This window comes from Capra hircus, chromosome 4 (genome assembly GCF_001704415.2).
Source record: "Capra hircus breed San Clemente chromosome 4, ASM170441v1, whole genome shotgun sequence".
Classification (NCBI taxonomy): domain Eukaryota; kingdom Metazoa; phylum Chordata; class Mammalia; order Artiodactyla; family Bovidae; genus Capra; species Capra hircus.
The window spans coordinates 113,024,322-113,037,040 of record NC_030811.1 but is presented as its reverse complement, the minus strand read 5'-3'; the positions used below and the strand labels follow the sequence as shown (position 1 = coordinate 113,037,040).

General features: G+C 40.5%; 1 protein-coding gene across 1 annotated transcript in view; it reads right to left on the bottom strand.

Annotated features, from left to right (window-relative positions):
* The window catches only part of ABCA13 (ATP binding cassette subfamily A member 13), a 389,474-nt gene that overhangs the window by 314,600 nt on the left and 62,155 nt on the right, over nucleotides 1-12,719 (bottom strand). Inside the window, exons 16-18 of the mRNA XM_018047508.1 lie at nucleotides 12,235-12,349; nucleotides 3,640-8,412; nucleotides 675-2,450 (exon numbers count right to left, since the gene is read on the bottom strand). Coding sequence (XP_017902997.1) covers nucleotides 675-2,450; nucleotides 3,640-8,412; nucleotides 12,235-12,349 — 6,664 coding nt within the window. The remainder of the gene's footprint in view (nucleotides 1-674; nucleotides 2,451-3,639; nucleotides 8,413-12,234; nucleotides 12,350-12,719) is intronic.

The window sequence follows — 12,719 nt, the reverse complement described above, 5'->3', positions numbered from 1 at the left end:
AAATCTGGCCTTGTCCAGTGGGCAGTTACCCCTGAAAGTGCAGACTTCTGTGTGACTTGAGTGGCCCCAAATCTCTATTTCCATATCAAGTAGCAGGACCCTTGGCTGCCAGAGCAGGGGACCAGAAAAGCCCGTCAGGTACCTAGTCTTGGGGTGTGTGAATACAATGAGGTTTTTACTTTTGGAAAAAAAAAAATCAATGGAACAATTTAGAATACATTCAAATCACATTTAAGTGCTGACTAGTCAAATAGCAAGCGGGGACTGTGCTTGAATCATTCCTGTGGAAGCCAGTCTCAGAGGGAGAGGAAGGCTGAAATCAAAGACCACATCCCTGTGGTTCTTCCCTGAGTTACTCCAAAGCGTGACTGAGATGAGGTTGATCACCATTGTCAAGTAACTCCCTAGTTCTCTGCTGTTTCATGACAGGATTTCTCGCAAAAACAGGATCATGAGCTCTTTCCCTTTGTATCTCGAGGGAAATTATGAGTGGAATTTGGGTTAGAATATAAAAAGTCTGTTTAAAAAGTTCCTTATTTACAGTCACGTACTTATACTTACCCTGGATCAGTGTGATTCCCGCCTGCTTCTGTTTCATATTTACTACGGCGGCGGGGTCGGGGGGCGGGGGGAGTGCGGGCAGGCAGAATGAAACAAATTGGGTTTTTCGTTACCTTTGATCAATCAGTGAGACCCTCTGCCAGTATTCAACCAATGTGATCAATGCCTTCTGGTATTTCTCAAACCATGACAGTGGTTTGAGGACGTCAGGAATGTCAGCCAGCTCTTTCTGGGTCTTCTCATGTGTTCCAGTGGTTGCATGAATAAAATTTTCAAGAAAAGGCTGAAGCAAAGTGCTCACGGAATGCGTCCACTGAGAGCTGTTGAGGAGAAGCTCCTTCTTCACGAGAGCTATTTTACTCAGCAGGGTCTGGATGGCTTCTTGGAGTTGCTCCTCAGTCACATTCTGAATCCAAGAGGTGTTAAAAAGTGAAGCTTCACGCGAGGCCTCTGCCACGGTCGTGATGAGTTTCAAAAGGTCATTTGGATGCGGAGCCAATGTCAGCAACAGATTAAAAACATCCCTGGGGTCCTTCCCTGTGTCATTCCAAAGTGTGACTGAGATGAGGTTGATCACTATTCTCAAGTAGCTCCCTAGTTCTGTCCTGTTTCGTGACAGGATTTCACGCAGAAACAGGATCACTTCACAAGTTCTTTCCCACTTTGTATCTTGAGGGAAATTATGAGTGGAAATTGGGTTAGAATATAAGAAGTCTATGTGGCTGGTGATGTTATTTATAGGAACTAAGCAATCAAGGATTTCTTCCCATAAATTGACAGAATCCACAGAAAATATTTGGGCCCCATTTTTAAATGCTGCCAGGAGTCGTTCCAGGTCTCCCAAATTGATTTTCACAGAAGTTAAAAAGTCAGCTATTTCTTCCCTAATATCGTAAAGATCTTTGGACTGGTTCATGTAGGTGAATATGCCAGATGACATATTGAGGATATCCGAGTCTTGGGAAATATTAGGCTTAACTCCGATCATCCCAAAGGCCAAGTCAAGAAATGGCATCAACAAGTCATCTATATTTTCAAATATTAAATGATCTGCCTTTTTTAAAGTAATCATTTCCTTGATAACATTTCGAACACTTTGTAGCAAAAGAAAATCAAGAGTGTCAAAGAATTTCATGGTGTCGTTGGCAGTGGAAATGAGATGAGTTTGAGACATAGTGGCCACCTTTCTTGTGATTTTCTTGGCTAAGTTAAGAAATTCCACAGAGGAGGTGACTGACGTGGCAAGACGTCTCATCTCTACACCACCGTCGGCCAGCATGGTCAGAGTGTCAGACATCTCCAAGAGTGGGCCAAGGGTACAGTTCTTTCCACCTGCTCCTGAGATAACACCCAGTAAGTGCCTGGTAATTTCTAATGTTGCTCTGTTTCTTAGGGGGAATGAATTGTTTACAAAGGAAAGCAAATCAGTTAGATTTGCAAGTATAACTTCCTGGAGGGAAGGGTACAGCACACGGAAGTCCTTAACAGGAGAGCTTAAAAGAGTGTCCATGAAATGTGCTATCACCATGGAAGTTTCTCTCACGAGGTGAAGAGCTGACTGGAGATGTTGATTGAGTTTGAAAAGGTCCTCAGAACTGTTCATATGGGAAAGCAGCTGATTCAGCACCATAAGAAACTCCAGATTATTTTCAGTCTCCTTTTTCATTGATGTTTCCCTTAGAAGAGTGTGGAATAAATCTCCCAGGAGCTGCAGTCCTTGATGATTATCAAAATATAATTCTCCATCGTCTAACGTAAATGAGTTCTTTATTAGATGATACACCGTCTCCTTTAAAGTTGAAAAAGCGTTCACCAATCTTTCTTCTTTCATGGAGGTGAAAAAATGATCGAGTTTCAAATTTTCTAGAATTTTATCCTTTGGAACAAAACTGTAAATATATATTTTTTTAATTTCATGGTTAGTAATGAAAAGAGTGAAAACTTACACAGTGGACCCTTGAACAATCGAAAGTTTATGGGCACTAACCCTCCACATAGATTAAAAACTGCGTCTGCCATTCCCCCACCCACGGATTCACCCAACCGTGGGTCGGATAGTGCTGTAGCACGTATTTACTGAAAAAAATCCAAGTATAACTGGGCTCATGAGGTTGTTCAAGTGTGAACTATAGTGATTTCTTGGAGGCTTTATAATAGTATTATAGGTGGAGAATCCCAGGGATGGCAGAGCCTGGTGGGCTGCCGTCTATGGGGTCGCACAGAGTCAGACACGACTGAAGCGACTTAGCAGCAGCATAGGACGATAATAATGAAAAATTGAAATGCTACAGTACATTCCAGATGAAAATTAATATTTTGTTGCTAAATAATGAAAAGAGTGGGTGGATTTTATGTATTGATCCATTGCAAAGCCTCAAACCCAACAACTTAAAGAGCCATGCACTTTTGCCTTTAGAAAGGAAAGGAACATCAAATGGGACTCTCAGGGTAGGAGGGAACATCCTTCTGAACATCCCAAGTCCTGGCAAGCTGCTTGGCTTGGTGGCAGCTAGCTGGGCCACGTGACAGCCCCAGAGCCCTCTCTGGTGTGTTTCTGGTTTGCTGGGCTTCACAGGGGGTCCACTTATGAGAGTCAGGATGCCCACATTGTATCATTGTAAACACTAAGGTAGGTGCTGCTTAGGGAGATTTGTCAGATGTGACTAAAGACCCAGTCAGTGCAAAGGCATGTTGCCCTGGAAAGGCTGACTTCCTAGACGGAGGGTCTTTGAGAGGGTTAGGACCTCCTGGGCTCTAACGGGTGGGAGGTTGGACATGTCCTGGACTGGACACATCCCATCACCCCCTGACCAGCCCCTATGGATGGGAACCTGCAGCCCCTGTCTGTGGGACTCCAGCTTATTTCCTAATAAAACATAATACTATGATATACACATTTGTATATAGGTTTATTAGTTAGATGACAATCATCAAAGATTCTTTACCTTGGTTTTTCCAAAATGTTCATTAAGATAAAATTCACTTCAAAGATCATTCCAAGGTTTCATAGAAGTTCCAGGAAATAAACTGGATTGTAATGTACAACTACAGGTGCTCTACAAGCAAAAATAAACTCACCTCATCTCTGCAAAGAGATCTTTGTGGATGTCTTTTAGCAGAAGAAATATTTTGTTCCCAGAATTTTCCTTTAGTAAAAAGAAGAATGTTTTCAAAAGCTGTTCCATGAAACCCACTCTGCTTCTTGGAGGGAGAATGAGTCTCTCACCATTTTCTGACTGTGTGTGGTTCAAGACGAGGTTAATGAGATTCATTATTTGAAGGTCAGTATCACTTAAGTTCAAGGCTGCTCCTTGAGAACGCTCAGCTAAGTTATTGATTGAATTAATTAGGAAGCTTTCAAAAAGCAGCTGAACAAATGAGAAATTAGTTAGCTGTTCTTGACTTAGCAGACGAGTAAGAAGGGCAACATCAAAATTACCTTCTCTAGAAACATTTTTGAGATAACCCAAAAAGGTAGCAAGGTCTTTAGTCACCAAAGCGATATCATCAGTTGAACTCTTGTTAGCCAAAAGAAGAAATAATGTTTGTATCATTTTGGAGTAATCTTCATTTGCAAATTTATGAAACCAGTTTTTTATGGCCAGTAAAAAATCTTCAATAATTTCTAATGTCTTCAATGATGATAAATCCAGGCTTTCCAAAAAATGGGCTAGTGGTAAGGGTATGTTTTGAAGAGCCACTGAATTAGTCCTTTGCATCACTTTGTCAATTTCAGAATATAGGGGTCTGATACTAAAATTATGGGTTAGATCTTTCATGATTTGTTTAAACTCAAGCCATTGTTTTTCCAAGTTGTAAGCTGCTTCGCTTTTCTTAATAAAATATGTTAATACTTCTAAACTACTGCCTGTGAGGTTTGCATTCAGCAATGTCATGAACGGAGAAACTAGCGAATTGGTGCTGTTTACCAGGTTCTCCTTCCTAGAAAGAAAGTCTATTATCCTTTGCAAATGAAAGGAAATATTATACCAAACAGATGTTTCTGCTCCTTCATCCACATTAAGAACCTTGTTTAAACTAACTAGTTTTTCAAGAAGGTTTTCATCTGATGTGACTTTTGTAAAGTTGAAGTTTTTAAATTTTTCTATGATTGGCAAAGCGACTTGCTTTATAAGATGACCAGGACAGAGCTCAGAGATGCTGCCACTGCTCTGATTTCCAGAAAGTGGGACAAATGGTAACACCTTATGCCAAAACTCTTGCACAGATTTCACAAGTGAAGTTTTAACATGGAAAACTTCACACAGCTCTAGAAGAATGGAACTCCAGTCCATTAGTTCATGAATCACACAGGCTACTTTCCTAGTTATTTCCATCTGTGAGCTTTCATTCAAACATTGTGAATCATCACCATGGGGAGACAGGTGGAGGTGGTCAAGGATACTGGCTACTTTACTGTAAAAGGAAGATGTGAGCTCATGGGCATTACAGGCGTCTGATTTGGGGTTCTGCTGAAACCCAGAAGTTGTATGATTCCAGCACCAAAACACAGGAAGACAAGTTAATGTCTCTGAAAGGATGCCCGGTTGAGCTGATACTAATTCAATTGTGTCCATGAGAGTTTTTATCGCAGCAGTGAAGTCTTCCTTGGTGACGTCTGAAAGGTGTATGCCATGGAGGAGTGTGAAGTTATAGACATCCTTGAGGGCCTCTGTGATGTTTTTGTCACCCATGCCCCGCAGGAGCCTCATGGCATGAGGGAGCATGTAATACGCATCCACCATGGCATCAGCAGCCTTTCTAGGAAGCAGACGTGAGAGCCTCAGCAGGTGGTTAATACTCCAAGAATGTGAGCTGTCGACAAATTTTTCCATTAAGTCAACAAAGAAGCCGATCCCCAAATTGCTAGCACCTAACCTGCTGATGTTCTTAGAGAAATCCATCATGCTTGCACTAATGTGTTCAAGCTGATCTACTAGCAAGTATATGTCTGTTTTCTTGACAGTACGCAGGAGAGAAGTCATCTTCTTTAAAACTTGAAAGTCACCTGGCTCTTGTGGAACACTGTGATAAGTGGAGGGTGTTAGGGAGTTGAACAAATCCCTCATGAGTTGAATACTGAGACCCACAGCTTTCATTATTTCTTGAGAAATTCTTTTGGATGAATTTTGGAGATCATGAGATAAATTGAAGGCAAGGTAACCAGCTAGCTGGTAAAATGAATTGCCTAAGCTGTGTATATCCTTTTCCTTTGGACTAGTAGCAATTATGTTTAAACTTTTTTCAGCTTCATAAGAGGTGTTATTTTCCAGGTTGTTAGGGGAAGTATCTTTCACAAGATTTTGAATTTCCTTCCCCAGAGCTACTAATTGCAGCCAAATATTTTGAAATTGAAGAGGCATGTCATCTGACATCTTTATGGGTTTTAGAATTAATTCAGTAAAATGTGTCCAGTTAGATTGAGGTGCAAAATCAAAGTCTCTTGAGATGTTGTTGATAATCATCCTTACTTGGTTTGTGGAATCATTTAAAAGAGTTAATAAAATCTCAAAATGTGGTACCTTTTCTTTTCCAAAGACTGCAGTGAGTAGAACATTTAGAAAGTCAGTCATGTTTTTTAAGTAAACATTCACACAGTTTATATTTGACCTATTCAATGAGCAAGGCTCCATCATTATATTCAACATCCAAGTAACAAGCTTCAGAGTAGAGTTCAGTTTGTCTTTCCCATCTCTGAGACTCTGCAGAACACTGTGAAGATGGCCTTGTGAAAAACTGGAGTTATACAAAGCACACAGGTGGTTTACAGTGCTGACCCACGTGGTACATCCTTTCAGTCTGCCAACTGTGTCCACAGAGGAAAACGTGGAATTCAACATGGCCAGAATGTGGAATGCCATCTGGGAAGAATTTTCATACAATAAACCATCTTCCAAGATAAACTCAGTGACATTCTGGAAAATGTCAGCACAGGACAATAAATCTTGGTCGTGGGACATATTTTTAAGAAATAATACTGTGTCTCTTAGGTTGGTGATGACACTTGCGAACTTTACTTCATAATTTGTGAGGTTCCCTAAGAGAAAGTGATTCATCAAATGTACACTTCTATCTATAGATGCTGAGGTGTTGCTCAACTCAATAAAAATGTTGAGCAGAGAATATAAAAACGCTCTGCTCGTGTTGGTATCCAATGGAAGTGACTTCAGCTGACTCAGGGTAGTTTCCATGGTAAAAAGGGATTTCTCTATTCGGTCCAGGTTAAGCAACTTTACTCGAACTAATCCATCACCTAGTGCTACCCAGAGATCTCTGAGATTCAGGAAATCATTCCAATCATGAAAGCCATCAGTTTGAGTTACATTCTTAAACAAATGTAAGATGAGTCTAGCAGGGTGATCATTGGCAATTACTTCCTGACAGCTTTCAGGAATTTTCTCATCACTTTCCAGTTCATCCAAAAGCTGCTGGAGACCAACACGAAGAGGAGTGAAAATGTTCATGTCCAGCTGAAATATCTGAGCTATGTGTCCACAGACCTCGGTCCACACATGAAGCCACAAAGTGGTACAATGAAGAGCTGTGAACTCGTGGAACTCACTGCCATCTGCTGAGAAGTTTGAAAGGATTTGTGCCCACGGGAGGATAAATGCAGACCCCTCATCTGGTGAATAATTTGCAGAAGAAATGCTTTTATTATCCAGAACAAAGCATTCATCACCCAGCAGGGCCTCTGCTGAGCCATTAAAGAGTTGACTCACATACTGAAGTACAGAATTACGAAACCTGTCATCCAGCATGAAAAGCTGCTTGAGACCTCTCAAAGTAGCATGGATGACTTCCATTGCAGGGCCCTCTGTGGACATCAGGGATTGAGCTTGAAGCTCCAAAAATTTAAAAATTGAAAGCAATTGTTGACAGTAAGATACTTCAGAAATCCTCCCGAGGACCCCTGTTGTCTCATATAAAAACGAAAATGCTTTGCTGATGTTTTGGAAATTAAATTGCTTTAGGATATCCAAAATGTGTTTTGAGATTTGCATAAGGAGAGAAAGCAAAGACTCTTTGCTCTGAATGTTCATGAATTTATACATATACTGGTGAAATGAAGAATAAATCTGCAGAAGTAAAGCTGAATCTTTGTCCTGGAAGACATGTAGATATACACAAGTCAAAATTTTCTCAATGTCTTGTTTTTGAGGTTGAGAAAGGGCTAAGAAAAGATTGGATGCGTTCCTCATAGCATAAAGTGTGCCCACAGTTTCTGAGACTTGTTCCTGACTCAGAAATCCAAACTCATAGAGACTATTTATTATCACTTCAATTACACGAACAAAGTCCATTTTCATGGCTGGTGATTGAGGCCAATCTGAATGAAACAACTGGGAAAAGTTAAAGCTTTTCCTATGAATCATCTCATTTTCTAAATCAGAAAAATTTACAAGTGTAGGCAAGAGTCCCAGTTCAGCTCTCTTTCCTTTTGAAGCGCCATGCATCCAAAATGCCAGAAACTTGGGATTCATCCCCAGAAGTATTAATTCCACAAATCTCAAGATATTTATTGATTCCTTCCTTATCCAGAAACTTTCATGAGTTTCTATTTTTTCAATCATCTCTTTGCTGACTTCCGGAAGTTTCTGAGTATCCATGCCAGATACATCTCTCTCTAAACTTGCTGAATGATTTGGCCACAAATGACTTGTATTTAGAGTCATCTCAGGGACAGATGGGAGGTTATAGAATTTGAGAATACTGGATAAGTTGAATGGATTAGGCAATAATAATTTCTCCAAAAATTCCATAAACGATAAAAGGAAGTTTATTTGCTCATCTTTAAGGGTTTGCAACTTCTTTTCCATCACGAGAAGTTCCTTTGTATAATTTAAGACCCTACAATATTAACAGAACCGATTCAGTATCAGAAAAAAATACCTTTAAGAAAAATTCAATTTATCAAATTTTTAGATAATATGCAGTCTTGTTTACAGGAAAACATAAATGAAATATTTACTAGGCAATATATTTTCCCACAGAGATTAAGTTAATGTGACCATCTGAAAATGTTTTAGAAATCTACAATGTAGTTGCAGACTTTTAGCTTAAATGCTGCTTCTTGCACCAAAAACAATGCATTTTAAAGTTATTTTACTCAATAAGTTGATATGCATGGTCATTAACATCTGCTGCTTATTCTAGAAGAATCTTAGCATTCAATTACTTATTACGTCTCAGAGTGTCCTAGTGATAGAGGTCGTCCAAATGGCAAGACAATTTGCCCCTGTATGATCTAAGGCCAAGTGTTGAGATTTCTCATTCTAAAAGGCAATCACAGTGCTCTGTAAACAATGCTCTACTCCTGACTATTAGAAACGTATTGTTTTAGGTGGTATAAAATAAACTTCTCCTCCAGGAGTTTATTTTTAACACACAAAGAGGTCTCAATGGAGCAGCTCAGCAGTCCTGACAAATCTACACTTACAGTGTGAACCTTCACTTGAAGGAGTTACTACCCCCTCAGACTCAGGAGCAACACGCCCACTTTTGCAGTCCTGGGGCCCTGTGTGTTCTGGACTCTAGGAAGGAAACTTGTGCCTGTGTCTACCACACGTGCATTCACAGCCCCCCACCCATGGGCAGCCCTCTATCAGCCCACCACCACTTCTGCAGGGAAACTTCAGAAGAGGCTCAGTGTGTGTGGGCAACAGACCCTTAACACTTAAGTCTGGGACTTCCCCAGCAGTCCAGTGGTTATGACTTCATACTCCCACTGCAGGGGACACGGGTTCGATCGCTAGTCAGGGAGCTAAGGGACTACATGCTGCAGGGCAGATAAGCCCACACACCAAAACTAGAGAAAAGCCTTAATGCCACAGCGAAGAGTCCCCACAGCCAATATTTTTTTTTAAGTTTAAAAAAAAAAAAAAACACTTTAAGTCTGCAGAATGAGTTGTGCTGCCGTAAGAAAACCATAAGAAAAGCTTCAATTTTCAGACTTTGTAAGATTTCAGAACTGTGGGTACAGGATTTTGACCTGTTTTGGCTATTATTGCCTTAAAGGGTGAATTACTTTCTGCTGCTGCTACTGCTGCTGCTGAGTCACTTCAGTCGTGTCCGACTCTGTGTGACCCCATAGACGGCAGCCCACCAGGCTCCCCTATCCCTGGGATTCTTCAGGCAAAAACAGTGGAGTGGGTTGCCATTTCCTTCTCCAATGCATGAAAGTGAGAAGTGAAAGTGAAGTCGCTCAGTCGTGTTTGACTCCCAGCAACCCCATGGACCGCAGCCTACCAGGCTCCTCCATCCATGGGATTTTCCAGGCAAGAGTGCTGGAGTGGGGTGCCACTGCCTTCTCCAGAATTACTTTCTGAACTTCCTTAGCTCTACAATCCTGTGTGTAACCCAGCCTGACATAGAACAGAGACAGGATGGATGAGACGCAGGAGTAGTTTCCCCCTCTCAGAGTTGAGATCTGAAAGCAGAAAAACTACAGGCTCGGTTTAGTTTACTATTATTTGTAGAACAGAGAGCTGCTAGCTTAAACCATGGAACATTGAAAACATTTCCTGGGGAAAATTCCATTAGGAAAAAGAAAGCTCGACTCTGAAGAATTTGAGATAAGCCTTACTCAGATCCAGCCATGCAGAGAAATACATGCACAAAGAGATTGTGTTATTGGTACAGAAGAATGCAGAACGATCTTGTTTTTCATTAGCAACTGGAAGTGATGGAGCAGTCACAGTCGGATGACTGAGAACCGAGTCAGAACTGCTACTACTAGTAATGATGCTGCCTCCCACATTTATATCACCTTACAGTTTATTAAGCCTTTTCTTGACTATCATCTTAGTTCATTCCTACAACATCCCGTTGAAGTAAATATCATTATTTCCATTTCATGAGGAAAGAAACATTTCAGGATTTTTTAAGTTAGCAAATTCAAACTGCTATTGTACAGCAGGAACCAGGTATGGGCTGCGTTTTCTCATTTCAAGCTCAGCTCTCTTAATATTAATTGTACTTCATGTCCATTCTTCTTCATTCATTCATTAAGTCAACACCTCGGTACCTAGCACCTGTCATGAAGATGGGTTTCCATGGTGACTCAGATGGTAAAGAATCTGCCTGCAATGCAGGAAACTTGGGTTCAATCCCTGGGTCAGGAAGATCCCCTGGAGAAGGGAATGGTTACCCACTCCAGTATTCTTGCCTACAGAATTTCATGGACAGAGAAGCCTGGTGGGCTACAGCCCATGGGGTCACAGTCAGACACAACTGAGCAACCAACACTGCTACTACTATCATTAAAGACACTGTGCCAGCTGCTATGGATCTACAAATATAAAATTAAAACATGCTCTTGGAGCATCTAGACTAGTTTCATTGCTGGTTTTCTGTGTTATTAAGTAGTTAAGACCTTCAGGAAAGTGAGGTATTATAAACCTAACTCACGTGAGCAAAGGGCTGATTCTCCAGAGAGTCCATCCCCTGCTATTCCTCCTATGCCCACTAATAGCTGAGCTTGAAAAGCTTCCCAGGATTTTTCCATCTATGTTTATCAGTGATATTGGCTTGTGGTTTTCTTTTTTGCATTGTCTTTGTCTGGTTTTGGAATCAGAGTGATGATGGCCTCGTAGAATGAGTTTGGAAGCGTTCCTTCCTCCACAGTTTTTTGAAAGAGTTTTAGAAGGATAGGCATTAGCTCTTCTCTAAATGCTTGAGAGAACATGGAAACTTACATTAGCATCTGTAAAATAGATAGCCAATGGGAATTTGCTGTATGGCTCAGGAAACTCAAACAGGGGCTATGTATCAACCTAGAGGGGTGGGGTGGGGTGGGAGATGGGAGGGAGGTTCAAAAGGGAGGGGATATATGTATACCTATGGCTGATTCATGTTGAGGTTTGACAGAAAAGAACAAAATTCTGTAAAGCAATTATCCCTCAATTAAAAAAATTGATTAATTAAAAAAAAAAGCTTCCCAGGAGTGATGGATCCCAATGATGGATAGATGTTATGGGATGCTTCTTAAGCTTTGACCTACACCAGAGCCACCTGTAGAATTCTCCATATCTACAGAAATCTGAGTCCCACACATAAGCAAGATTTAGCATGTCTGGAGCAAAGTTCAAGCACTTGTATTTGCAGCAAAGTTTACAGATAAATTTCATCCATTTCCAAGTTTGAGAACTACTACTCTAAGGCAAAGCTTCTGTCACATCATGTCCCAACACACCCCACAGACAATAAAGTGTGCTTTTAAACTGTACACAGTATCCATAATTATACAATAAAATGTTCATTTCAGTACATGCACTGAAAGAGTATAGCAGTATATAATCTGGCAGATTTGGTCCAAAGATCACTTTTCTCCCAAAAGTCTCCAGAACTTTAGACTCTTAAATCATTGACCCCCAGTGTAAACTCTAAGTAAACAGATAAGACTATTTTTCAAAGAATGATTTTTTTGTAGTGGAGGGATTTTATAATAAATTACATTCTCAAAAGGAAATCTTATTCCTCTAATTTGTTTCCTTTCAAAATCCATGGAAACATGAGTCATATATTCTATGATACAAATATTTATTGAGAATTTAATACATATGAAAGACTTTATCAACAGCTAAATCAGGATCTCATGTTTTAAAGCAAGAGTTTTGTTTATTTCAAATAATAGTTAAGTCAAGGCCCAGAAGTTGAATTCTGAAAACTCACCTGGACATGGAAGCTATTGGAGTCTTGATCAAGTTATTCAAAAATGCAAAATAATTATCACTGATGCTTTTCCAATCCATGTTCTCTTTATAACAAGGAGATTCCTCAGAGAAACCTAAACAGAAAGGCATTTCATATATTGATTTCAAATTGGCTAAAAGGTCAAGTCTAGTAAAGTGAAAAATGCTACAGTGTCTCAGTTAACACGGTTGAAAGTGTAACAGAAGAGGATTAGAAGTCCTTTTCATTTGTCTTCCACTTCCAGCCAAGATGAGGTGCCATTGGCCATCAAGCGATGTAGGACAGAGACCTATGAACTACAGAAAATAAACAAAGTGAGACCTTCCAGGCGGTGACTCAGGCAGCAGGAACAGAGCTGGGGCCTGGTGGGCGTCCTGAGTTGAGGGAAGAAAGTTTAGGGTCAGGAGAATTTACAGGACAGGGGAGCAGAACGAAGGGAGCTGAACAGCGAGTTTTCTGCCGTC